This window comes from Phalacrocorax carbo, chromosome 10, assembly GCF_963921805.1.
Source record: "Phalacrocorax carbo chromosome 10, bPhaCar2.1, whole genome shotgun sequence".
Taxonomy (NCBI): domain Eukaryota; kingdom Metazoa; phylum Chordata; class Aves; order Suliformes; family Phalacrocoracidae; genus Phalacrocorax; species Phalacrocorax carbo.
This window is the reverse complement of record NC_087522.1, coordinates 19956137-19983917: the sequence shown is the minus strand read 5'-3', so window position 1 is coordinate 19983917 and position 27781 is coordinate 19956137. Positions and strand designations below refer to the sequence as shown.

The 27781-nt window shown below is 46.4% G+C and overlaps 2 protein-coding genes across 9 annotated transcripts in view; both read right to left on the bottom strand.

Annotated features, from left to right (window-relative positions):
- Positions 1–195: 195 nt before the first annotated feature.
- SRSF5 (serine and arginine rich splicing factor 5) lies at positions 196–4825 on the bottom strand. Of its 4 annotated transcripts, none has more exons than XM_064462335.1 (8): positions 4667–4825; positions 4032–4177; positions 3767–3837; positions 3484–3579; positions 3066–3135; positions 1690–1763; positions 1254–1364; positions 196–1099 (listed from the first exon to the last, which is right to left on the bottom strand). In XM_064462335.1, the coding sequence occupies exons 2-8, from the start codon at positions 4155–4157 to the stop codon at positions 850–852; spliced, it is 798 nt and encodes a 265-aa protein (XP_064318405.1). In that variant the 5' UTR covers positions 4158–4177; positions 4667–4825; the 3' UTR covers positions 196–849. The 4 variants fall into 4 exon arrangements, with proteins under 4 accessions (XP_064318405.1, XP_064318407.1, XP_064318406.1 ...); XM_064462337.1 differs by having other exon boundaries at positions 196–1096; XM_064462336.1 differs by having other exon boundaries at positions 4032–4203; positions 4667–4819.
- A 16826-nt stretch (positions 4826–21651) lies between these two features.
- The window catches only part of SUSD6 (sushi domain containing 6), an 89002-nt gene continuing 82872 nt past the window's right edge, over positions 21652–27781 (bottom strand). For all 5 annotated transcript variants that reach the window (XM_064462330.1, XM_064462329.1, XM_064462333.1 and 2 more), the window contains one exon: positions 21652–27680. In XM_064462330.1, the coding sequence (XP_064318400.1) occupies positions 27655–27680 (26 nt within the window). In that variant the 3' untranslated portion in view covers positions 21652–27654. The remainder of the gene's footprint in view (positions 27681–27781) is intronic.

Here is a 27781-nt window from a genome sequence, read left to right as displayed (position 1 = left end):
GTATCGAGATTCCTGTTTCAGAACATAAAGATACATTAAGGACACAGCGTGATATATTTAAAAGGAAGCTCTGCCCCACGCTCAGCGATAGCTTTGCTGTAGACGCAGCTTTATGGAACGTTTTAACGCTGTCCAACAACCCAAGGCGCAATCACACACACTTTATCAACAGGAAGAACACACTAGAAGCAGAGACATGTTTCTTTATACTTTATTTGAGCTATTTAATTCTTAAGTATCAAGAATTAGGGTGCTTTATAAACTATTATTACCACAGGGCAGTGAAATGGGCATTTTCTTAGTGTAGTGCAAGTCATATTAAATGAAAAGCTTTTAAAATAAAGTTTTATTACCAGTACGGACCAGCGCTTAACCTGCTGACCTATAACTGAAACAATGGTTCAAAAGCACAAAAAAATACCTTCTGAAATAAAGCTTTATGTACAGCACATGTAGAGCTCTTAGATGCCTAAAGCTATTAGTTTAATTTGAGATATTAAACTAATGTTCTGAGTTGCTATTCACAGTTGAATATACTGGGAATTAAGTGTTCAGATGACTTTTTTGGAGTACAAAAAAATTTGTCTGCTTTAGTTATAAAGAGCTCTGCCAATATACACAAACTATACACTTCAGACATTCACAAAAAAATGTGAGCAAGAAAAGGGTTATCAAAAAACATTTAATACAATAAGTCAATAACCCTTCCCACCATGGTCCACATCTACAAAGTTCCCCCATCCCTCCCCCCTCCCCATCCAAACCCTTCCCCACAGAAAGTCACATACTTACCACAAGTTTTAGCAAGTATGGTTTAAAAAAGGGCCCCCAGGGCAAGTTACTTATAGTTCAGTTGCCACTGTCAACAGATCTCGACCTGGATCTAGACCTCTGCCGATCCACAGATGATGGAGATTTAGATCTACTGGAAGAACCACGTTTCTGGCTCTTCTCTGGCATTGGAGATCTACTAACTGATCGAGACTTGCTACGGCTCCTACTCCTCGACCTGCTGTAAGACTTGCGGCTGCGGGAACGGGAGCGGCTATGAGACCTGGATGAGCTTCTGCTACGAGACCGTGACCTGCTCCTGGACCTACTGAGGAAACAAAGACCATTGATGTTAGCAATGCAACGTCACATACCACAGGGGCCAGGCAATTCACTGGTCTCCAGTTCAGCTGCCTACCTGCTGACTTTGAAGCTTTCTCAATGAATAGTTAAGCATTACTGAAGAGAACAAAAATCCGTACCTGTGCCTTTTGCTGCCTTCAATTAGTTTGATTTTCCTTCCATTAATTTCTTTACCAGAAAGCTTTTCAATAGCATTCTTTAAATCACTGTAAGAGGCGAACTCAACCACCCTAGAGAAAAAAAACAAACAAACCACAGAGTTCACTATTACAAGCTGTCATTTTGATGACAGAGCAAAACATACCTTAGGAGAAGAAAAAAAGAAAAACAACTCAAAAAAACCTCACACTGCTCTGTGTGGTCATCCCTGGTCATAACCCAAGCATGAATCAGAGAATTCCCCTCCCCAAATACCAGAAAATACATTTTTCAAAGGGTAGCTAAATTAAAACCATGAACAGCTGCTGAGCACTAAAAGCAGCCAGCTTTCCTCCCCAAATATTGTACATACAAATATGACTCTACAGCTTTCAAGAGATTACTTTAGAGGCTTACCCTTCATTTAACTTAGGTCTGTGTGCGTCTGCAAAGGTTACTTCCCCAGCTTGTCTCATGAAGTCTTTGAGATCCTAACACAAGACCAGTTATGTTATGCAAAGAAGTGAAACTAATACTTATCTATATAAAAATAGTTAAAAACAAACAAAAGAAACTTATGACTACTGGAAGAGAAGATGTTAGATAAATTACAAACATGGCAATTGCCATACTTGTATTCTATCAAAACTGAATTATCTGTATCAGGGCACGAAATAAATGAAAAAAGCATATTGCTTTAAGCAAAATACTAATAAAGTGTCTTAACATTACGGAAAATACTAGTCTACAAAGATTATATAGATTAAATAAGAAAGAGAGAGAGAGAAAGAAAGAAAGAGAGAGAAATAAATAAGAATACATTTGTACATATACTGGACTGAGTTGAAATACTACCCATCTATTTTTGTACTATTTCAGTCTCCATTTACATTACAAGTCTTATATGCATACAGAATTACATTTACATAACACCAATTATTTTGTGCCCCATATGTCATTAAAAATATAGTTTACTTTACCTTTATTAACATTTCCCTAGGCTAGCCAAGCAGCAAACTGCATTAAGCGACCGGAGATACCGTCATGCCCGATATATGCCCGACTGGCTCTTCGCCACCCACTTGACGAACACTACCCAGTCGATGGAAGCCATTAATCGCACTGCCCTCCCTATCAGGAGACTATTGATGGATCCAGACATTCTCTATGCTTGATGTTACCAAGGACCACTTTACTGCGATCAGGATTCCAACGACCACCTAATTTCGTATCTTTCAACTCTTTTCGACCAGGACCTCTTTATTCGGAAGCGTTACAGGAGGAACAGCTCTCAACTTAGGAATCAGATCTCGTTAAGGCTCTGGGATCGCTGCAATGTGGCACTTTAAGGAGTGCATCGATTACGTCTAGACCGGCAAACACAGATCTAGAGGTGGCCAAGTGACATTGTAGGAGCTGACTGGAAAGTCAACCAGGCCCAACCAAGAGTGACCAAGACAGAACGATTAGGATAACCCACAGGCACTCCTCGTCATAAGGCCAACGACACAGATAGGCTGGCAAATAAAGGGTTTAATATGTGGTTAAAATGGATTTAAAAACAAGAAAAAAAATAAATATATATCCTCAAATATATACATTTATTATTATTACAAATTAAAATTAACTAGTTTTCATTCAAAATATTTAAATTACATTATTTAAAATTACATTAATTACATAAACATTTTAAATTAATTAATTTAATTTTAATTAATTATTTTACAAAATAATTACATTACATTACATACCCATTAAACGAAGTCAAAATAGTTAATCGTGTTTCAACAAACCTGCCAGCTGACTCGGGAAGACAAATTTTCTACTATGAGGCGATTTTCTGTTCTTACAGGTGGGGCATTTCTGTTTGGAAATAAATAGTTGAGACTTTTATTAGTGATTAACAGAACCACATACTAATATTAACAAAGGCTGTACCAATAATCAGTATCAGCATACCGCCATTACTACTACAACTTAAATACATAATGCCCCGATTAATCCAGAACAAGCATTAAGTACGGTGGAGAGGGAGCATAAAGACAAGCATGTCCGAGAAGTCTTGTAACCCTCACTATCCTACTGCCACATCAAATAATTGTCAAAAAAGGCAAATAACACCTTTTAATATCTTACTGTAGCTCAAGTTCCTGGATGAGATGAGCCTACGGTATTCTTGTTTAATCTATATCAGTTCAAAGCTATACGTACCTCCTGTCACTACGTGGACGGCGGCTACTAAAACGGTCAGAGTACCTCCCTCTGCCTCTACCCCTAGAGCGTGCTCTTGCATGCTCAATTGTAACCCTGGGGGGGGAAAAAAAATGGAAAATCCATACATTTTTACATTTTCCTTTTTACATATTTTTCATAGTTATTGGGGGAAAAAACCCACAGAATAGTTTAAACATTTCTGATAATGCAAGTTAAAATTTATTCAACTCTTAGTTTAGATATTCAAGCTCATATATTCATGAAATATAAGGTACGTCACCTCTCACTGCAAAGCTCTTTTCCATCCAATTCATAGACAGCATCATCTGCATCCCTCGGATCCTCAAATTCCTGCAAAACCACCACAGCAAAAACATAGATTAAAAAAATTACACCTCTAAGAAATTAGCAAACGCTTATTTGCCACGCGGTACGCTTAGCTGAGCAGGTTAACGGCGTTACGTTTAAAAGCAGGTTCGTGCACATCAAAGGCATGCGAGGTCCGAGGACAGGGACCGCAGAGCCCTGTGGCAGGCCACACTCACCACAAACCCAAACCCCCTCTTCAGGTCGATGTCGCGGATGCGGCCGTATCCCTTGAAGAACCTCTCCACATCCTTCTCCCTGGCGGCCGGATTCAGCCTCCCGATGAAGACGCGGCAGCCGCTCATGGCTTTGAGCTCGGAGCTCGCTGCGAGAGACAACGGGGGTCCGGCCCTGTCAGAGCCCCCGGCCCCACTTGGTGACTCAGCACGGCCCCGCCCCGCGCAGCCTCCCTCCCTGCCGCAGTCCCGGCCCCGCCCCCGCTCCGGCCCAATAAGAAGGCGCCAGGTGGACTCCGTCTCATCCTGCACCAATAGGAACAAGACGTTCCTCCTGCGGCCCCGCCCGCAACATGCCATACAGCATGGCCCAGCCCCTCTCTATCGGCGCATGCGCACTGCCTCCCTCGGGAAAGGGAAGAAAAGGGAACGCCATCACTCCGCCACAAAATGGCGGCACGGGCCGCGCCCACCCCGCGGCACGCAATCGTGTTAAAGCAGAGCGGCGGAAAAATCCGCTAGAGCCTGGTTGGCTGCACGGCCGAGAGCGCCCTCCACCACCAACCCCGCTCCACCGGCGCTGTCCGCCCTCCCTCGGCGCTGCGCTCCGCAGGGAAGCCCCCGGACCTGTCACAAACCTGGGCTGCGGGTATCGGTGCGGGCCGAGCCAGGTGGGCGCACGGTGCGGCGGGCGCTCGGCTCCCTCCTCCCTCCGCGACGGCCGAGACAACACTAGCTGCGCCTCCGCTGCGCTGCGAAATGGAGGCGGTGCCGCGCGTCACCGCCGCCACACGTGACGCCGGCGGCGATTGGTGGAGGCGGCAGGCACGCCCCTTCCCCAGAGAATCTAGGTCAGGGCGGGCAGCGGCGGGACCGGCTCTAGGTCCAGGCTTAGGTTTAGGACCAGGCCTACGCCCACCACACCGAGCCTGGTACGGTTCACAGCTCTTCACGAGGGCCAGCGGCCTGCCGAGGAGCGTAGGGGAGGACGCCCGCCTCCCCATCCCGCGGTCACCGGGCCTTCTCGAGCCCCTCGGTGCACCCAGGGAGGATGGCCACCGGGGTGCTCGCCTCCACTCGTCAGCGCACCTGTCCTGGGTTAGGTGACTGGTGGTGGTACCCTAAGGCTGCCCGTGCAGGAAGAAAACGGGCAGTGGTGTTAATGCTGGTCCGGCGGGTGGAAAGTACAGTGTGTTTCTTCATCTGGAAGCCATGTTAAGGAGGCAATAAAAGTACAAAGAAAGTCGGGGTTTCAGTGTTGCGTAGCGTAGGGCTGTCATTGAAGCTGAGGTGATGGGTTAAATGTGACATAATGGACCAAAACCTATACTGTGCTTGTGTGCCAGGCAGGCGCAGTGCTGGGCAAGGTCTTATACAAACAGGCATTTCTCTCTTAGCCACGAGGAACAAAAAATGAGAGGAGAAAAATACATAAGGAGTGTCTGATCTATTTGCATCCTCATTTGGAATCAAGTGTGTAATGCCAAGGTAGAGAGCTGAGCTTTGTTTCTGTTTTACATAACTGCAGAATTTATCACAGCTTGGCTTCAAGATGATTGCAGTAAAGGCAACAGATTATCCCAAGGGGCATTTGAAATGCAGAAGGCATCTGGAACTTTAAGGTACTCCCACTAGTTTTCCAATATAGATGGAGGTTGTGGTTCTGTGAATGTCATTACCAGATTTGTGCACTGCTGTATCAGTTGGCTTTACACAGAAAGGTAGCCAGCAATTATAGCTATGTCAGGCTGACCTGAGGATAGAATGACCCTTTTGATACCATTTCCCTGACTTGTCACGTAGATTCCCATGCTGCCTTGAGTCCTATGCCCTACCCATTCCCCTTGTGGACTGTGAAATGCCATCTTTGTTACACCCACTGTCGGTTATTAATCAGCTCTATGGGAATGGACTTCTCTTTTTCATGCTTAGTCACTGACATAGAGTAAATTTCCCTGGAATGATACTGGACATGATGCCTCTGACATCATAGCTTTATATGACTACCCTTACACACAGTCCTCGCACTGCAACAGTATGCAGAGTCCCCAAACTGGGAAAGTTATTTCTGCTATGTGCAGACAAGGATGAGGAAAGCTACAGTGTAGCTAAAGGTTCAGCAAGGGCAACCGGCAGTATCACCTGCTTTTCTCTTGGATTACAAAGATGCATACTTCCATTCTGTGCAGCATCTGGGTTTGTGAGAAAAGCAAGGACAATGCACGCATGGGAAAATTTGCAGTAGAGGGAGGACTTTGAGCAATGACAGACAACACTTGTGATTATCCCTGTGGATCATAACCTTTACATGCTGAGGAAGATAAATTCAGATGGGCCATCTAACATTTAACACTGCTAATTTCATAATGAGTTACGATGCTCTAACAGGTGCCATGGGAACAGGTAGTCCTGTTCCTGTCAACACTGAGACTCTTCTGACTGCAGTGGGCTGGTTCACAAAGCTAAACCAGCAAAACCTAGCCCTGGAAAAGGCAGAAAGCAGATTTCTGTTGGTTTAACTCCCTGACAACCAGCTTGCAGTGGGATAAAAGCAAGGGTTAGCGCTGGAGAGAGAGGAGGGGAAGGGGTTGGAGCACCCCATTAAGGAAGAACTGTTCATTTTAGCAGTGTGAAACTGCAGCCTAAAAAGCGTTGTCCTTGTTCCTTCAAGGCAGTAATTTCCTCTCTGCATCTCATTTTCAGACCATTGGGAAGAGAGAAGCAAAAGTCATGAGGGGATCCAGGAGAAAACAATCACTCTTTAAATCGTTCCTGTGTTACCCAAGAACATTATCAACATAAAGGTCACGCGCTCATTTACTCACTTGGGCTTCCCACATGAGGGTCTGTGTGAGGGATTTTAGATGATGGTCTGTGTAGGGCCAGGACAGAAAAATTACACTCTGAACACAGCTGTGAGAACATGACCTTGAAGAAGGGAACTGGGAGGATTGTTATTGAACAATATGTTGTTGCAATCCAGGAGCCGATGTTAGCCGGCAGAGCACGCACCTGGCAGGCCTTGTTGCATGCACTGGCCATGCGTGCGGCAACATCTAGTCAGTACTTTTCCACTGAATCTGCTGAGAGTATAAAAAAGAACAGCTCAAAGTGGAGAGAGAAGACATAGAGCACGCTCTACGAACCACGGGGGACTCCCTGAAGGTGCCGCACCTACCTCCCTTCTCCATGATGACCCCGTTAATGGTCACCGTCCTGCTCAGCAGTGTCTCAGGCATAGTCGGGTCAGTAAGACTCTCATAAAGGGAAAATAATATGCTAGTAACTGCTTACGCCAGGGTATAATAGAGCAATATGCTAGTATCTGCTTATGCAAAACTATAATAGCGCAATAAGTACTGTTGTGCTTTTTAAATATCGTGTGTTGGGTGAACTTTGTGCATAGGAGTCCTGCGAACCTGTTACAGTGTCATGAACAGGCACATCTGTTTCCTACCTAGTTTCTCTAAGTTTTATGTTAACAGGAAGGAGTATTTCTCCCTTTGGCTTGAGGCTGTTTGAAAATGACCTAGGACTTGGTACCATTGTTGCTGCTGGCAGCCCAGTAAAGTCCACACCCCTACCTTCCTTGCAACTCTGCGCTGCTGAAAGGCACACAAGCAGGCTGAAATCCCGCTAGTTAATTCATTACGGTAACTAGGTAAATACAGTCACTATTTGGAAGTCGAAAGGGCATGAGGCAGCAAAAGACTAAATGAAAGCTGAAATAAAATCCCAGCCAGCCACCATCACTATCTGGTACTGCTTGTGGAAAATAGTCAATAGGGATTAACTCTTCATGGTCTCTTCCAAATACAAAAATTAGATGTCATCAAATGAAACTAATGAAGTCCAAGTTCAAAACATGCAAATGGAGGTGGTTCTTCACCAACTGGAAGTAGAATTCTGGAATAACTTGCTGGAGGATGCTCTGGATACACTAAGTTTATATGATTTCATGCTACAGACAGCTTTAAACCAGAGGGGAAGATGGAACAGGGAAAAAAAAGGAGAAAGAGAGAGAAAAAAAGGGGGTCTCCAATTCAGAGACTCTACCTGCCGTTGCTGAAGACCATCTGCAGAAACTGCTGCCCTCAGATCCACAGTGAAGCTGCTTGTATAAGCCGTATAGCTAAAGACTCAGCACCTGCCCAGCTCTGTGAATGGAGGCAGAAATGTAGCTAGCATCCTCTTATGCTACTGGTGAATGTATTTGTTATTACTTTCACCATCGTTCTCCATGTTCATCTCCTCTGCCTTTCTTTACTTTCTCCTTTTCTGTACACTTATTTGCCTATGCATTTTCTTTCTTTATTTCCAAGGATCTGTGAACTAACATATTTCTCTGAAGCCTAGACTAAGTGTAGCTCTCATAAAGGCAGGAGCAATGAGGGCTCAAGAGCTACTTTGTAAAAGTCTCAAGGAGATAGCAAAAACTAAATAGATGATTTAATCTTTGAGCACCAATTGCTTTTTCTGAAAATATTTGGAGAAAGAAAATTAAAATTGACCTAAAATAATAGAATAATAGACGTTTGGAAATAAGTTTGTCACTGGGTTGTTCCATTTTTCCACTTTTCAGGAGAGCTAAACTTCAAATTGCTGAAACCCAAATATATGCATCTCTCATATGTTAGTGTCAGGCTGAGAGTCCTTGCCCGCCAACCAGAAATATATTTAGCTGTAGCACCCTTTCCCACTAGACTGTAATTTAGAGAGAAATGTGCTGCTGCGAGGCTGTGTCACTCAGCAGTAAGTAGAGTTAGGGAGCCTGACTGAGGGCTACTCTTCCGCAGTCCAAATGGGTCCTTGTTGCCTAACCCACCTTCTTTCAGCTGGCTTTTGCTAGAACCCCTTGGATATAGTTCCTCACATTTGTCTTTCCTAGCCAAATGTAGTAATTAGCATCCTATTAATTATAGCTCGGCAGTAATATTCAGCTAGTCCTGGAAGTACCTCGTAACGAGGGGATCTGTAGCTCATCACTGAAATTGTAGACCTCAGCTCTTAGTTCGGATGAGTCTGTTATTCAGGGCTGCGCTAATGGCTGTGGCTCGGGAAAAAGCAACAGAGCCAGGAACCTACCACCCCTTCTTCCTTAGGATATGGAGCAGGCACTGCCTATGCCTCTGGTTTGCCACTGTGTGAGGCAGTTAAGGCAGACTGACAGCAGAATAGTGCATCATCACATCAGATCACATCCCCATAGAGACTTTATACTGATATGTCATTACACACCATCACGTTTTTACATTATGTAGTACATGCAACACACTGTTAGCTTAGCTTTATGGTTTTTATGCTGAATTTATACCAGCTGCAGAAGGGCAGGTAGTACCTGGTCCAACATTAAACTTGCAGGTACAAAGTGGAAAAGATTTTTTTTTTCCTTCTTGGGTTAATATTTGAACCATCAGAACAAGTTTACACCAGCTCAGTGTGTGTAGTTGTAGATGCAGTATGTGAACTCATGAGGAAATCTCACAATGCTGTGAAAGCAAGTTATAGACTGCTACAAAAAACATTTTACTGGGTCAAAGCTATTTATAAACCTTCAGAGGGTAACAGGAGAGCTGCAGGATCATGTGTCCTTCCTCAGCTGGCCCTTTCAGACCTTTCCTGAAAGCCACATGAGGCCCTTTCTGATTTAACTTGATGTTAGATGTACCCCGAAATGCAGCCACTGCACTCATGGCCGTGGTCTGCCATTACATTTCCAAGCAGCTCAAATCGTACCATGTCTTTGTTTTGACAAACCATCTTCTTTGTTTACACAAACCCAGGGACTAACATTGGCCACAGTTTTTGTTTTCAGCAGACGGCAGATTACAAACTCTGAGCATGTCCTGTCATCTTCACCTTTTGCTTAACTGAGACCCAGTATTCATCTTAAGAAGGGTGTGAAGAACATAGGTCATAACAGGACATGAATAGGATGAAGAAATTTCACATATTGTCAAGCAGCCAGGACTTTTAATCCTTAAGAAACTCCTTGAAGTAACTAATGAACCATCACCAAGAAATCTCTAGCACTGTCTCAAACACCTAACTTCCCGGTGGTGCAGTTATTTTTCAATTGGCAAACTTAACTTCAAAGGTCAGAAAGGCAGTGAAACAAAAGATTAAATAATCAGTTTATAAGCACTTTCATTCAGTAAACTGGTAAGCTGCTTGCACGAACAAGGCAGGCAATCAAGTACAAGCTGTTTCAAATGAATCCAATGATCCTTGTTGGAATAACTAAGCTAGTGGACAAGAGAGGAAGAGAGAGCTGTGTTAAAGCTGAATATAATAAAGATTTTAGTCCATTTTCCTTAAGCAAACAGGCAAATACCAAGGTAAAATTCATTGTAAGCTGGAAGCACAACTTCTTCAGAGTTTGCTTTCAAAATAGCTCCTTGACAAACTTGGGAACAATTCCTTTGTGGAGTCAGGGATCTCTTCTTAGCACAGGACCATTCAACACCTGCATTATTAATTTGTTAAGCAGATTAGAGCATGCAGTGTTAAAACATGCAGATGAATCAGCCTGGGAAGAGTTGCAAACACTATGAAGACAAGAACAGAACTCAAAATGAGTTGCAGAAACCAAAGGAATGATTCAACAACAAGATGAAATTCTGCAAGAACAAGGGCACGCTACATTTAGGAAGTCTAATCCACCAGTACAAAATCAGAAATATGCATTTAGGAAATAGTAACATCTGTAAAGGCTTGAGCTAAAGTAGATCACAAGCTGAAAAATAACAAATACACTGGCATTGCAGAATCAGGTAAAACCTATTCTGGGATGTGGCAACAGAGCATATGAGATCTAAGGGACAAGTGACGATCTACTTAATGTAAGAAAGATTTAACAACAACCTCAGCTTTCTTATGGCACAGAACTACTCCAACATGCATATGGCTGCCGTAGAGTTTGCGAAGAGCTTTGTGATATCTTTAAGAAGTAGATGTCAAACCCTTGCAGAAGGTTGGAGTGTTATCAGTGCTGTCTTGCCATGTCTGTATCACCTAACAGTAGCACATGCTTTTCAAGTCTGGGGACGATGGTACATGTCCCATCACTAATGGTTTTATTTCTTACTTTTAGGCAACTCTTATACTAAGCAAAAACAACATTAAAACAATGTACCACGTAGTTGTGCCGTTGCATCTTGGTTCCTCCAACCTTCTGATAGATCCTGCAATTTCACCGACAGTTTAACCACACATAAATCATGGCTAGCATGCATGGATTTTTTATGCCACTATAGTTACTTTGAAAAGGTATATTTAAGCATTATAACGCTTTGAAAGTGGCAATCTTGGTTCTGGAGGTTTCTGCTCCCAGCTTCTCCCCTTGCTGTTTTCTCTCCTTCAGTTTTAATGACTCAACTTTCAGGGCAACTGTAATACCAAATTTTTTTTTCAATCCAAATTATCAGTCACTCCTCCCCCTTGACAGGGCTCTGCTGTCAGAGAAGTAGTAACTAGATCCACATCTCACAGTGTCCACACCAAAGAATTTACCTCTAAAGTGCTCTCTCCCTGCTGGGCACCATGCCACCACGTGACATCAGGCCCTTGAGCTTTAAACCATCCTGTGATCCATGTGCCAGGTATAACAGCACAGAGCTAGTATCATTAGGGAAGACACTGGAATTCACCCTTCCCCTAGCCCATATGATAGTCACCCAAGCCCTCAAGAAGACAGCAATTCACACTCTGAATATTTGACTTTCAGCCACAAATGCTGGAAAGGTTATCTAAATGAAAGGTAAGATTCAGCAGATTTTGGCTCATACTATCCTCAGACACCAGCTCTTTTTGCAAGAAGCACCCCATCAGCACAGTGGGCCTTTGGTGCTACAAAGCACTCTCATCTGCAGGCATTAAGAAGGGATGTACACCAGCAAATACAGAGGTCTGCATGAGACAGCCCTCAGGGTGCAACAGCTCAAAGGATCAGGAGAAGATTTCACATGCATGTCTTGATTGTTAAGCATCTGGCTTTGACTGAATGGTGCTGCTCTCCATGTAGACTTTAAAGGCCAATAGTAGGGTGTGAGGATCAGTCCGTACCAAGTTCAACCTCCGAGCCCTGACGTCAGCGTGCGGCGAGCTGCTGTGCATGCCAGGCTGCAAAGCCACAGTAACCTAAGGCCACAGATGTCTCCAGCAGTGCCTGCCCTTCTCACTTGCCTCAGCGGGCCTCTGAGGGGCTGGTTGTTACCCAGCTGGGGCCAGGGGAGTGCAGGAAGCACACAGAGCTCTCAGCCTCCCTCAGCAGTTTACTAACATGGTTAGTAATTTCACATGGAGTGGTTTGGTGCGTCAGCCTGGTTCCCAGACCCACATCTGGGTCTGGTGCTTTCAGTTAATGATCTGCCATCCTGCTAACTTTCTGCCAGAACTTAAAGTTTTGGCCTCACAGACAAGGGTGCCTCTGTCTCAGACTTTGGACACAAGGACCATCACGAGGCAACAGCAGAGCTGCTGCGTGACTTGCCCGCTCCAGAAGAAGGCGGCAGCTCAATTCCCAGACCTTTCACCAGCAGCACCTGCAGCTGCCCTGGGCTTACTGGTGCTGTGTGCTAGGCCAGCTGGAGTGGTGGCTTTCCTGCTGCAGCTTAGAGAACGAATGCACAGTCAGGCACCCTGGGGTTGTCGGGACGCTGCAGAGTACGAGGCCAGGAGTGCTGGTGTCTGGTTCCTGCCAGTGAATCATTATCTGCATTAGCTTTGTTCCTTCTGCAGTCCTTGCTCCAAAATGCCTGCTCACTTGGCCCAGGAATTGGTGTCACCTCCTATAAGGAAATGTTGACAGTGCAGCTGCCTTCCCAAATTCTGCACTCGGATCAGTGACTCTGCCCATTTTCCAACATTGAGCTGAGGATGTCCCTTTTGGTGAAAATATGTTCTTTGTTCAGACACTTTTTGGGCTTTGCTCACAAACACAATGGCTGGAATGCCTACTGTTTAAATTGGATTTTAAATTGTTTTAGGAAGATTAAATTCATTGGGGAATAGACATATTTTCTATTTGCTCTTTCCCCCAGACCATGCAGGAGCACATATTGCACCTATTGCTCTAGAATTAAGTGTTCAGCCATCACAATGCCCTGACCATGTGTCTGCCAGCAACAGACGACATGATTATACAGACCTCTTTTTTATTTGTCATCATTTCTGCAGCTCTGAAACAGCCAAAGCATCTCTCATGCAGCCCCCTGAGCTGCACAATTCATTAAAGAAAGCCACAGCAGCTTTTCAAGGATCTGATTCTGCTACACGACCCTCTGACAACCCTGGTTGCTAATTCCCAGCACATACACAGGCAGAAGAGTTTTCTTACTGTTGTCAAATTCAAGCATCAGATGGCACGTAGGATAAACAACAGGCACAGGCCGTTATTTCTGGCAGGCAGCAAGCTGGAAGATGAAGAGCCTGGCAGGCCAGTCCATCACTCAGTACTTGCCCCAGCTCCTCGACTTTCCTAAAGCACAGGAAAGTATGTCCCCCTCCCAGTGTACAGACAAGTTGAGAGCCTGGCCTTCAGCTGCTCCCTGTGGGAAATCATTTCAGTTTAACAAATGACATCAGGAGGAACTTTTTTTTCTATTTAACCTGTATTTTTCTTTCAAGACTCCTCCCGTCACATTTTGTTACAAGCCCTTGAACAAGGCTAAAGAATCCCTTTTCCTCCCTGGGGACAGTTCCCTTTGGATGGTAATATCAAGCTCCTTTAGCCCCTATGCTCAGCTGAGATCACATATTTAGCCCTTTTCATCTCTTCTTGTAAGTCCTTCCAGCCTCTGATAATTTCATTGCTCTTGTGTGACCTTTCCTCTGTTTTCCTGTGTCTTGGACTTAACTGCAATACTGCTGATTAAAATTATAAATATCACACTGCTTGAATATGTGGTTGCTCCCTCGGGTGCCTCCCACCACTCCTTCCCATCTGTTGGTGCGAGTGAACCTCCTGGCAGCCCAGGGCTTTTCTTCAGGCAGGGCTGAATTTGTGTTACAAGGCTGACCTGGTCAGCCTCTGCTGCTGCGGCTGCGCTGCTGAGAGAGGAATGAAAATGGACCCCTTGTCTAGTGAATAAATCTCTCCATGGCCCTGGCTCAGCTGTCGCACTAGGATGGAAATATGCATATTATGCCAGGCAGCTTCATGGTGGAGGAGAACAGTCACCTGGGGAAAGTACTGCCAGGCTTGGTGTGTAACACGCTGCAACCAAATAGTGCATGCAGGGAAGCTTTTAGTGTTCCTGACAACTGCACAGGGATTTTGTTCGGTCCTATTTTGGGTTTGGTTCTTTCCCAAGGCTAGGGGGAAAAAAAAAGTACTTTCTAAATTTCATTCACTATTAAGAAAAGGCAATTTTAATAAGCTTTTAGGTTTTACCTAATTATTTTCACATTCAAGAAAAGAAAGAGTGGCTTTGGTTAAACCCTTAGGTACCTCTGATTGCAAAGGTAAAAGTAGCCGTGGCTATCTAGGTTTCATGCTCTACCAGATAGGTAGGTGCACAGATGAAAAATTCAGGCAAGACCCACCTTGTGTGACTGTGAAGCAACAAGACAACATCACGCAAACTTCTGAAAGAGGGAATAAAAGCCCTCGCCATTAAGCTCCGTTTTTGTTACACACGCTTTTAACTTCAGCAGCTAAATGACATACTGGCTCACAGCTGCTTTATTTAAAGTTTGATTGATCTTACTCTGTTGGGAGCTTATAATGAATACCAGACCCCATATCCCTAATATTTTCTATGGAGACAGGCAGAAGGAAAACACTTTAAACAAGGCAAGCTTTCTTTGAGAAGCAGGCGAGGAAGGGAATCCCCCTCAAGCATTAATATACCCCTGCTCCCTCACCAGACGAAAAAGGAGACACATAAAAGTTTTAAATAACCTTTTTTTAGTTATGAAACCCCATAAAAGACGACATCTAAAAAAAAATATTTTGTGTTTTTGAAAATTTCAGAGGCAACTGCAGCACTTGCCCAGAAGGGCATTGCGTCTGGAGAATTTGTTTCCTCTCCTGTAAGAAAATGACTCCACATTGCTCTGGCAAAGAAAGCAGCTAGCTCTGCTAACTGCAGGGAGCAGATGATCACCCTGAGCAGCTACAGAGATTTGGTTTCTCAATGGCCATTAGGTGCCACAAACAAATAGGACACCCTCGCACTGAAGAAATCAGCAGGGTTTTGCCCAACAAAGCAGAAAAAAAACCCTCCAAGGGGTTTCTGGCCCAAGCCAGGTGTTTAAGATGGGCTTGTGACCCTCTGCAGATGCAAGTGCCACCTTAGAGTCTGCGGAGAGGAGCAGCCTCCCAGCGCACGGCCTCGGAAGGCTTTCTCGGGTTGTCGTGGAACACAGGCTGGTTTAGACCAAAGCCACCACTATTTCAAGTTTCGTCCTCTTGAGAGCCTGATCTGGCTTAGGTGTCCTGGCATTTATCAGTATTTATCAGCTCCTTTTCAACTTGATCACTATTGCTGGCACCATTGAAGTTGGAAGGCCCCATTCTTGGGCAAGTGCTTGACATTTCACAAAGCGATCAGGCTACATGTTAAAACCAGTCATCTTCCCGGCTTCCCTGACCCTGCCACAAGGCTCCCCTACTATCTAACCAGTGGTGGTGATCCTGATTTCTGGCCTAATGTCCATCATGGCTAGTTTAGACCCATTTATCCTCCCTGTGCCAGCATTCTGGTTGCTAAAGTAGATTTGTTGAGTTTTTTGTTTGGATTTTTTTGTTGTTGTTGTTGGTTTTTTGTGTGGTTTTGGTTTTTTCCCCCCCCCCAAAAAAAACTTCCATTATTTTGATTTTAAATACAAATAACCTTTTCTTTACTCCCTCCCAAAATAATTCTTTGGCTAGAGGAACACACCTTCATTCTTAACCCCTAATCAGCCTCTGGTTGCCAGAGGACGGCCACGAAATTTGTGCAAGCATGGGAACCGCCAGCCACCCTCGCAAACCCGCAGTCGGGCCGCGAGTGCCACCCGTCAGCCCTGCGGCTCTTCGCTGGCGGGGCCGGTGGCGAGCTGCGGGCGCTGCGGGGCCAGCGGGCGCTAGGTGGGGGTGTGGGACCGCCGCTGCTGGCGGCCGCCTCCCCGCCCTCCCCACGGCGGGGTGTTTGCTCCCAGGATCTGCCCCAGGTAGATCTAACGGCGCTGGGAAAATCGGAGACCACCCCGCACAGGTTTTTAACCGGCGTTAGAAGCTCAAACGAGAGAGACCCTCACGGCAAACCGGGTGGCACAGCCACCCCCCCGTGCCCCAAAAGAGCATGCTCGGGTTGCAGCGTGGACGCTGCTGGAGGGAGAGTGGGAAGACTGCTTGCTCTCTGTCCCATTTACATCCCTTCCTTGCCACTGCAGCTTAGGAGAGTAGCAATAAGATGGTGCTGTGGGGGGTTTTCCTCCCGTGGGAAAGATGAAGGTGCAATGGTAGTTTGCATCCTGAGAAACCAGACAAAAAAAAAATACCCAGCATAAAAAAAAGATTAGGATGGGTTTGTATAAATGCAGAGCAGGGAAGAAACAAAGGAAGAAACATTTAAACTCTCTGGACCTCTCATAATTGTCCCTGCCAATTGCAGGGGGAAGCTACAAGGTGTTAATCCTTGGCCCTCAGCTCACAGGGACCAGCCCAACAACTGATAAACCAACCAAAACAGCAACATACTTTGTTCCCTATTGCACCAGTAAGCAAGAAAACCTAATTCCAGCGCCTGAGAGGTACCCCAGCACCATGTGTCCCTGCATCCAGACCCCTCCCACGCTCCACTCAGTTGCATTTTTACCACTTTGTTCTGAAATTCCTTTTCGTTGCCAAAACGCAGCAAAGATGAAAGCTCACCTTCCTGTGTGACTCTCCCAAGTCCCCGCCGACCTGCCTTGGTGTGGGAACAGCAGAGCCTCCATTTGATTCCCCAGGGCACAGCCCTGACTGGTTTATCTCAAACTCAGTAGCCACAAGGCAGAACAAGAAAAGAGTGATTATGGAGCAGGTGTAGCCCTTGGCATTACACTTCCAAGATGAGGAGAATCAATATCTCTGAATTACCATTTCAGTCATTCCCTTTGGGCACAGCCTGTGCTGGAGTAAAGGGGCCATCCCTTGGGGTGACAGCTGGATCACCATGTGCAGAGCAAACAGGAGGTCACAGCTGAAGCAGAGGTCTGGAAGAAGGCATGCTGAAGGTGTCATTAAGAGCATTTGTTTCCCCACCTGCAACACAGCCTCTGGTATGACCTGGAGAAGGTTACTGCAGTTTTCTGTGCTTTGTTTTTTCCCCTCCCCATCAACAGGGACAGCGTGGGCCTTCCCACCCACTGAGATGTCACAAAGATAAATTCCCAGTTATTTGTAAGGCTGTTGAAAATGCACCAAAGACGCACAAGAGAAATATCGCACGGTTTCAGTAACAAATCAACTGTTTTAAAGCTTCCCAGAGGAAGCAATTATTTGGAGCCAGGTTACGTTTATGAGGGCAGACACAGCCCGTAGGATGGTAACAACTTAGTCTGCAGAGCTGAACCCACGATCATAAATCTCTTGGAAACAGCCGTTACAGGGACATTGCTGCCATCCTGCGCAGGCAGAGGATCATGGAGATGGAGGAAAGTGGTTTGTGCAAGGCTGCTGGTCTGTCCCACCTGCGGGGAGCCCCATGCTGCCCTGCAGCACCCAGGGATGGGAGCACGAGGCGGGAAATGCAGCGCTGTCACCCCTTGGGTGCCAGGCTTCTGCTTCTGGCTCCCATTGGGCTTGGCCAAGAGGGCTTCGCTGCCTGAGCTATCCTCCCGAGGAAAACTCTGCTACTCCCAAACCCGGCCCCTGGTCTCTTCAACATGAGGAGACTTTAAACATTATATACTTCCTAAATATGGGTAGCACATTAGCACTTCTTAAGGGAGGGCCTGCCTGATGGGTACAGCCAGTGCAGAAGCAAATCCAGCTGTGCCAGCTGCAGCCAGCAGTTCTGCCCAGCCCAGCCCCAGCCTTGCAAACAGCATCCCCAGCTGCCACTGACCTGTAAGGAGAGATGTGCACTGCCCCCGCCAGCTCTCCCACCTGTCCTTCTCCCACCCTCAGCTGCCACTGGGAGCCGCAGGGCGGTGGCAGCCCCAGGCACAATGGCAGGAGCAAGTCTAACTACAGCACACCTTGTCCAACAGCAGTGGCAAGGGGAGGGACACCTACCTGCTGCCGAGGCCTCCTTGGTGCTCTCAGGTATCCAGAGCACACTCCAGCCCACTATGGCTCCCTCCTCCTTCCCTGAGAACATCAGCCCTGAGCCCAGCAGTGCCTGACTGCCCCGCTGCAGGCTGTCCCAGGGCTGCTGGGCACTGTGGTTTGCCACATGTGGGGACGGGGAGAGCGTGTCTGCCCCATGAAGTGGGTCCCCCGGCCTCACTTGGGATCCACAGGCCTGGAAGACAGACCTCTCTTGCCAGGCAGAGCTGCTAAACACAGCACGGTCTCAGAACACCACCCCCTAAAATAGCTCCAAGAAGATCTGAGCATATGCCTGGAGGAGAAAAGTGTGTTTGTGCCCTGCGTTGGCACCAGTCTGTGCCCTCTTGCTCCAAAATCTTTTTTTTTTAATGGATGTAACATGAAAAGCCTGAGCTGTGTCCCACAGATCTACCCTGAGCCCAGCATGGGCCAGATGACAGAAAGCTGCCAAAGGACAACCACCTTATGCCGAGGTACCCTCAGGGCTCCTCAGCTCTGCTGCGTCTCCCCCCCAAGTCTCACTGATGGTTGAAGTGAGGAGTTTGTCGGTAAATATCGTCCTCCTGCAAAAGGGCACAAAGAGGATTGGAAAGTCCATCGTGTGCATTTGTCCATCCCTTCCCCTGCACACCAGGAAGACAGCTCAGTGCCGAGAGAGACCATTGCAGTTTTGCCAAGTACCGCAGCCGAGGAGGGATGGGGGCTGGCAGCGCATCCTGGCCAGACCCTGCTCTCTTCTCCAGGGACAGCACTTGTAAGGGGCCCCTCTGCACAGCCCTGGTGGGTGAGGAGGGGCCTGCAAACACTTGCTTTGCAAAGCACAGGGCTTTCTGGCATGTAGCCTGCCGGCATCCTTCTGCTTTCAGGAGGGGGAATCCTGCATTTCGTGACACCCCTAAAAACAGAGCAGAGGTTGGGGGACCTGTTAACGCAGGGGAAGTTTCTGGCAGGGGCAAAGCCACCGTACACCAAGGGACTACTTGATAACACAATCCCACTGCAAATCTTTCCAACAGTGGTGTTGCAGCATTCAGCAGCCGGGGTGGCAAGGAAAGGCTCCAGATGTGCTCTGTCCTGTTAAAGAGTAAAAGCCTATGGTTGCAATGGGGCTGGTGTGTCCATGGCTTTGCATTCCTGGAAAACACACGCGTACAGAACATCCTGTTTTGGATGCTGGGCAGCATAGTGCACCAGCTGGCAGGACGCCTGGTAAGGGCAGGAGCCCATCTACCCCCTTTCCCGAGCAAGTTTCTCAAAGCGGCTTTGTGGCGCGGTAGATGTCTTTGTGGTGAGGCTGCTTTTCTGGAAGCGGAGGTGTTCCTGCGCACCCTGGTCTTTCCGCCCTTCAGCTGAAGGGCCAACTGTTAAGGAGGATTTCCCAGACCACCCACCTCAGGCTGGCTTCCCTTGGGCTTGGCTCCCACGGTCACTTCTCACTGCAGGCACAAATCAGAGATGACAAATTATTTCCAATGTGTCTAATAGATAAGAGCTGCAGAACAAGACAGGCATTCCTGGCTGCCAGAATTCCTATGACAGGAGACCATAGCCCAGTGAAAAATAGTAATAATTTAAAAGCAGTTCCTGGAGACCACCAACTCCCACGTGCCAACTATCCGCTACAGGGCAGGCACAGGCCACAGAGCTCCAGTTCTGTGGTGGCAAAACTATGTTAAGATCAGCTTGCTGCGTGGGAATAATTTAAGGAATAAATGGAAATGGGAACAAGGTACATGTTATCCCTTCACTTCTCTTTAACCTGCCTGATCCTCCACAGAGGATAAAAATCATATATGTGAGTATATAAAAATCTCGTAACATCTTTAAGCTGGCCAAAGTTAAGTAGTTGTTAACAAGTGGGCCAAAAGGATCTCCACTCCCCTTCCCTTCCCTATTACACTACCAATAGATTTCCTTACGAGAAAGGAACGCTCATTTGCCTCAAAGGGCAATGTTACATTAGGTCTTTGAAGCAAAGCAAACTATTATAATAATAAAAAAGGACTGTATATAGCACTAACAGAACAACACGTGTCTGTTCCTCTGCAGTTTCTGCCCGTGCCATCCTCCTGGTGCAGCACGACTACCCAGAGGAGGGAAGAGCAGAGGCTGCACCCAGCCTCACCTCCGCACTCAGACCTGCACTGGCTACGCCCACACATTTGAAAGCTCTCTCCAACATCTCCTATGCTGTCCTGCTACCTGCTTGGGATTAGTATTTTGCCAATCAGAGCTATCTTCCCTCTAAAAATAACATCCTCTTCCTGTATACACTGTTCTCATCTCCAAGATTAATTATCCATTATATTTACCCCTGCTTTCTCTCTGAAGTTCTCTCATGCCATACATCATCTCTTTAAACCTTTCTCTCCCTCCCCTTTCCCATCGTTAACACTTTGGCCGGCCTCCCAACATGCTGCTCCCAAGGGCCCCGCCAATGGACGGAGACACGGCAGCAGCTCTCCACCATCGGTGCCGTAGTCATCGCTGCAGGTTCCCAGCCCGGCAAGCAGAGGAATGTATGAAAACCATGCAGCAGTCGCTTCAGATGTGCCCCAAAATGCATCTTATCTCCTTATATCAAATCCAGACCCAGCCTTACTCCCTCTTTGAGGTCCCCCATGTCCTTCAGGTCTCCTGACACATTCACCCCCTCTTGCTTTATTGCTATTGCCTTTTCTCGTGCACAGACCCAGCAGGCACACGTTTCGTACCGCTGCCATGGGACAGCCAAGTGACTGCCGTGTCCTCCCAGCTCACACCCTTCCTCTCCAACGACTGGTCATTCCTGCTTGCTCCTAAGTGACTCAGACTGCAGAGACTGTTTTATTTGGGGGAGCAGAGGAAGGGACAGAGCACTGGTAGGTGTCTTTCTGCGCCACATTAGTAAATCACCACGCACACACAGAGTGCTATAGTAAAGGCAAACAAAGACCCTGCCCAGCCTAGTCAGCAGCAAGTCTGCACAGGAGATCTTGAGACTTCTCAGGTGGGCTGAGGAGCATCTGCTAAAAACAACTGCCACGAATGTCAGCCAAGACAACGGGTCCAGGTGGCACTCGAGTGATCCCAGCCCTCCCAGAACAGCCCTTGAACCAGCCTGGCCCAATTCCTCATGCAGTTATATGCAGGCCCACCGAAGGTGGCCACTAATTATGAGAGCGGACAGTATTTTTGGAGACACATGATCCTTTTAAGGCCACACCAACTCTGCACCTCCTTCCCCAAGCCATTTGAGCACCCCCAGCTTAAGCTTCATCCTGATCTTCACATGGAAGGCATTGCACTACTGCAACATATTCACTAATGATCTGCTGGATATCCAGTCCTCAAGGCCCAAGCAGTTTAAAAAAAACATGTACATATACACGCAAGCAAATATCGCTTCACTTCAAAAGAAATTTTTTTTAATTTAGAAATGCAGTTATATACATAGAACAATTAAATTAAACTTTGTACAAATATTAAAATACTATCTTCACACCCACTGCAATGTACAGGATACCAGAAAAATATATATAAAATAAAGCAAAATAAAACCAATTGAGTGACATCCTGCATGGCATCAGTCATGGTTTTGTTTTTAAATCCCACACTGGAGTACCATTCTGCAAATAATTCCATAGTGGTGCAATTCAGACAAAAAGAAAACATATAGAGGAAAGAAGAAAAGATTAACGCACAAAGGCAATCAAGCTCCCCTTGCATTTGCATCAGCAACTACCAGCAGCCTACCCACTGCATCATAGGGCGTCTGCTTCACAGACAACTTCACTTTGTTTTCTTTTGGAGGAAGCAAATCTGAGAATCAGAACTAAGACATTTTCCAGCACAGCTCAGTTGCCTCTGTCCTTGCTCACTCGAGGACAGACGCAAAAGGCAGCTGACGGAAAGCACATGCAGATCATCACTAGAACCCGTTCTGGTGGGCACATATACCCGTACATCATCTGCAGAGGGTCGAGATTGGAAGCTGTGCTTAACACAGGGCCCTGAAGAGAAGTGAGGGAGGTGGTGTGCTCTGTCCTGCTGCGGAAGGGCAGGAGGAGGGGATGAAGGATTGGAGAAAGGCTTATTTTCTGTATAAAAATACACCTTAAAATGAAGCCTGTTCTAGGAAACCTCTCTGCACTTTCAAAGTGTGTCACAGAGAATAAATGCTTTCTAATGAAGTTCTTCTGCAAACAAAGGGTTTCAGAAAGAGCAAGTTCAGTCGGCAGTTCCCTGGTACAGACTAAGGGATGAGGATGGGGTGAGGCAGGATGTGCAAAATAGATGGGATTTATTGCATTTCTCTACAGAAACCAGAAAGTGAAATTGATTCAATTAGTTATCTGAACAGAGCAGTAAGGCAGATTTTTTTTTTTTTTTTAAACAACTGCTATCAGAACAGTAAAACCAGGTTTCGGAAATGTTCTAAAAAGGTCAGCAAGGAAATGTCAGTGTGTCCAACCAGTTGTACATTAATATTTTTTTCATATAGCAAGTGTGCTGGTGTCCGCTAAATCGCTTAAACAGAGCACAAGCTCCTTACAACCCGGTCATGAATGCATTAGCTCATTAGCCTGCAGCATACCTCCGTTTTCAGTCACAGCTCTTCCCTACCCTCCTCCTTGTGGTCCCTGGATTTCCTGTGCTGCACTACTTAACCATTCCAGATTATTTCCAGTGGCTGAGCCTGTTGCTCTCTTAGCCTCACTCCTCAATATTGATCCAAGTCATCCACCTCTGCAAGCATCTGAGGATGTTTCCTCCAAAACACGTGTAGCAGATTTCTTCCTAACACATCTAACTTCTCCATGTGCTGAAAGGCCAAAGAAACACTCCAGATGCATTAAATGATTCACCACACCAGAGCTGAAAGGCTAAGGAGAAACCTCAGGGGAGATGCCCAAGGGGTGAACAAGCAGCACGCTTGCTGAGTAAGCGTTCTTCTACACAGCAAGTTCCCTGGTGGTTAAGAAAAAGGATAAAAGTGCATTAAGCTCTTCTCCCTGCCAAACTCATGAAGTTAACTCAGCAACAAGTCCACAGACTCACATACTGCAGCACGTCTCTCCTCCTGACTTCGTTTTTTACCTCTTCTGCAATAAATGATAGGGAGACACAAGCTATTTAAAACCAGAACGCGCAAAGCCATCTCTCTCACCAATGCTGCTGACCCCCTTCAAGGTGGCAGAAGGCTCTAACACAATCATTTGAGCTGAGCTTCATGATGCAGATCCTGACAGGAGACTACCCCGATTCCCCATGGGCTACTGTCAGCTTCACTTTCTGGTTCTCTCAGGCTGGTCCAGTTCTGCAATGCTTGGGCTGTAAACATGGCAGTAGGTTGCATTTTATTTATTTTAAAAAAACCAAACCGTATGCAACTGAAAGGGAGGCAAGGAGGTTTTTCTATTGCACATAATATTCTGAATTTCTGAAAGGCCCTTTTCTTAACATAGCAGACTCCAAAAATATCAGAAACCTGTAAAATAAGTGCTGTTTTTATTTTTCCAATGTAATGAAATCATTTTAACGTTCTTGAATATCACGGGATCCAGCACGTATGACAGAGCATGAGGTGATTGTGTCATGAGTGTTAAATAAGAAAAAATGCCTTTGAATTCTTTTACCAGATATAGGCAGGAAAAAATGTAAGGAGGCTGTGACCCCACCACAGAAACATAAAAAGGGGGGGGGGGAAATAATCTACTGCGTTACCTCTTGCAAGGCTGAGCCCCTGTGCTCCCCATCCACCACGCTGAGATCCAGGCTGCGTGTACCTATGGCAACAGCCAAAGAGGACACACTCTTTGCTCAGGGGTAATGAACACTCCTGAGACAGAGCAGAGCTCATGAATGAGGGATCTTTAAGCCTCAGTCCTTTCTCCCATAAGTAAAGACAGGATTGTGCAATTTAGGTTTTTTTAAATCTCTGCCCAAAAGACTTCCCAATCCTTCAGCCTCTACAGAATTAAAACAAACATGAATGAGTAACGATCACTTGATAACCAGTAAAATGAGGCCTTGCTCCTCTCCTTGAAAAAAATGCAAGCAGGCATCTCTGAGGCTCCTCCCTGGCCATTCTACCTCATGGTATATGAAAATAAACTCTAAAGCTGGGGACGTGGGCAAGAGAAATGTGATGCCCCCAAACCATTTTCCACGTCCTGGCTTGCATGGGTCCTTGGGGCCTGTGGCCACAAGTGTTGCTGCAGGGGAGATGCTCTTCTGCAAGCACTGGAAGCATCAGATGGGGTTGCCAGCCAGCACAGCAGAGACTGGCCTGGAAGCTGCTGATTTACCCTCTCAGCAAGCCAACAGAAGCTGCCTGTTTATGCCTGATCACAAGATCTACGCTTGCATATTTCCCTCCACCTCCGCATTTCCCCCCCTCCTTAGTAAAGCCATTTCCCACAATTTCTATAAATGAAGCAAAATTAAAGCACTCCCTCTTCTGTGCAGCTTGCTTCCTTCTCTTCCCCACCCAAGTTGGATTTTCTCTCCCCCGCTGGCAGCTGCTTGCTTTACAGTAGCAGAGAAAGAGGAGGCAGGGTCACACCGTATGTGCTTTCTGCTGGCGGAGCAGGCGCTTGTCCAGGGCAAGGGTCAGGCATCGGGATCAGCTTCTAGCTTCACTATGGGACTCTCCCACCAACTCGGTGCTAACACTCCATGTTAAAGGACTGTCCCTTGCAGGAAGACAGCTTGGACCTGACTTCTCACTTCGATTGCTGAGGGTCAGTTTGACTAGACAGGACCTTAAATGCATAAAGAGCAGCAACTCCTGCTCCAAGTTGGTTAGGTAGCAGGAAAGAAGTCACATACTCTCCCCTCCACACTCCCTTACCACTACACTCACTTGACCCCTCCACCTGCCCTGATAAACCAGTGAATGAGACAACTTGCTCAAGCTTAGACCATTTCCAAGGTAGGAGTTAAAAACTAAATACAAACGTTCCCATGCTTATTTTCTAAAATTCCAATAGCAGATGTGTAAAAACGTTTTCCTTCTACAGCGCTTGAAGCTGAGACACTGCAGCCCACTGTAAAACAACGTGGGATTTTCGCAACCCAAACTGAAGAAAAAATATCTGAACCACCCAAATGGGATTTATCAAATCCTTGTGTTAATGCAAGGTAACATGAGCAATAGGGAAGGAACTTTAAAATATTGTATTTTTAAATTAATAACATCCCTCTAAAACAAGGATAGAGAAAATAGGATTCTTCCATCCACAGGCACACGCTGTCCCAGGTGTCCTGGGATTTAACAGCTAATCGGGAACAGGAGCAGCGGGTACATGGCTGGAAACTATGGCCGATCCCCATTTCCAGGAACTGGAGCTGAGCCACAGCAATTTTATACACAAAGGTGTGGTGTCACTTTTCCCAAGTGCTGTGACGGTATATTCCCAGAGCAACAAGGATGAGGACGGTGAGGATCATAAACCAAAAGCAAAGCAGCAAAGACGGCATCCCTATTTACCTGTACATTAGCACATGAAGTGTAAGGCCATGACATTTTGCTCCTTCAACTCAAATGAAAATTTAGCAGCTTCTCACAGGGCAAACACTTCCCTGGTTACTTCAAGACAGTTATGACAAGGTACATGCATCTAAGAAGCCAACTCTTCTTGATGAAACCAATCCCACCGAATGGCGTCCAGACCTCCCTGGTGAAGAACCTTACATCCACCAAAATGTTTTTGCAATTGGATCACCTACCCCAGATAAATGTGGCTTCCTGCCAAAAAAGGAGTCCTATTAACAGCAACCAGGATATTCTGACCTGCTGTAGGTAACTGGGTGGGGGGGAGGGGTGGGGGGGGGTGGGTGGGCACAGAGGTATACATATTTTTGGATTTTATTTTCCCTGATACCAGAACTTGAGACAATCTTTGAAACTTAGGTTCAGGAATAAGCTATGGTGTCCTCTGACACTGCTGTCAATGTAGCCAACCTTCCCTCACAGCAACAGGCAACTGCATTATATTCAGGAGATACTTTAAAAATGCTGCTTACCCCCAGCCACAAGGAAGAAGCCCTTCTCTGTGGGTCCACTGAAGCCCTCTAGGGTAAAACAGCAGACTCTTGCTGTACTAAGCTAGGAAGACTCACTAGCCTCGGAGATGGTAGTTACATGGGATTCGAGTACCAAGTTACCTACTGTGGCTGGAAAGGTAACTTGGTACTGCACCAATGGCACTAGGCAGTCACTACCTACGGGCTTTTTTTCTCTTGACATTTTCAAACACCTGAACCACTTCCAGATGACATCTCAAAAGCGTTACCTCTCCCTGAAGATCTGACCAAGGGAACCTAAGCTTCAGTGCAGGACCCCCTTAAGTGAAAAAGCTTTGAGACAGACTGCTTATCCAGAAAAACAGGGCCACAAATTTGGTTCCAGTCCTGATGCCTCAGTGAATGGGGCTAACTCACAGTTAACACAGGGCTGGTTAACTGAAAGTCACATCCTCCAAGCTTTCCGGACCCTGCTAACCATGGGTTGTTCTCCAAGGCTTTTCTACAACCTAACACCAGGAGCTGCTCTGGCACCAGACCAAAGCTGAAAGGGTTGTTTAATTGGCAGTACAGTCCCAGTCCCAGCTTCTAGAAACACAGCATAATCAAGTGGGCTGCGAGGGTAGAGAAGGAAGGAAGGGACAGAAGTCATTTTCAGGAATGGACTCCTGCAGAGATGGTTTTTGAGAAGGGGACAGAGGGCATTCCTACACATTGGACTTCTCAGCCTTCAGCGCTCTAGCAATTCTCAATGAACTGATATTGCACAGCTAAGCCGGCACACAGCTCATCTCATCTGAGGCGCTTCTAGACATCACAAGCTGCCCCTTAACTGGGATCCCTCCCAAGCCCAACTTCAGTCCCAGTGAGGCCTTTTGTCCTACCCTATCACAAAGAGGATGCCAGGAGAAGAGCCTATATAACATATATACGTATATATAAACTGTGTCTGCACCCAGCGAGCAAGCAGTTTTAGTCCCTGCTCTCTGGGCAGCAGGAGGGCTAGAGAGGCTGATAAGCTGCAACAAGCCGGTGTGAGGAGAAAGGCACAAGAAAAAAGCAGCTCTTCAGAGACTGCTGTCAAACATCTGTCTGGGGAAGAGGAGAGGAGAGAGCTCAAATCCACTCTGTTCCTTGAGCCCCTGATGCTGATGGAATGGGGAAGCCAGCGCTGCACCAACTCCACTGGTGCATCCAGGAGGCAACCTGGCGACATCCTTTGGATCTTCAGCTGAGGGCATCTCTGCTCGGAGGTATCCAGGGCACAGCTCAGGAGGACGGGGAAGGCTGCACAGAGTGCTTCTGTCCTGAAGGCAGGGGGAGGGGAGGAGGAAGAAATCCAACAGGGAGAAGGCTAGACAAACAGAGCAGGCCTCATGCTTCCTTCAGTAAGGGAATATCTAAATGGTGGGGAGAGGAAAAAAAAGAAAAAGTAGTCAAGCTTTTACAGTTCAATGCACATCAGAAAAACTGTTTCCAGGCAGTGACAGAAACACAGCGC

Excerpts from the sequence above, each read along its gene's own strand:
- SRSF5 (XM_064462335.1), bottom strand. The coding sequence starts at position 4,157 with ATGAGCGGCTGCCGCGTCTTCATCGGGAGGCTGAATCCGGCCGCCAGG. Across the intron at positions 3,838-4,031 it reads AGAGGGGGTTTGGGTTTGTG|GAATTTGAGGATCCGAGGGA; the intron begins GTGAGTGTGGCC and ends GTGGTTTTGCAG. Across the intron at positions 3,136-3,483 it reads CGTCCACGTAGTGACAGGAG|AAATGCCCCACCTGTAAGAA; the intron begins GTACGTATAGCT and ends ATTTCCAAACAG.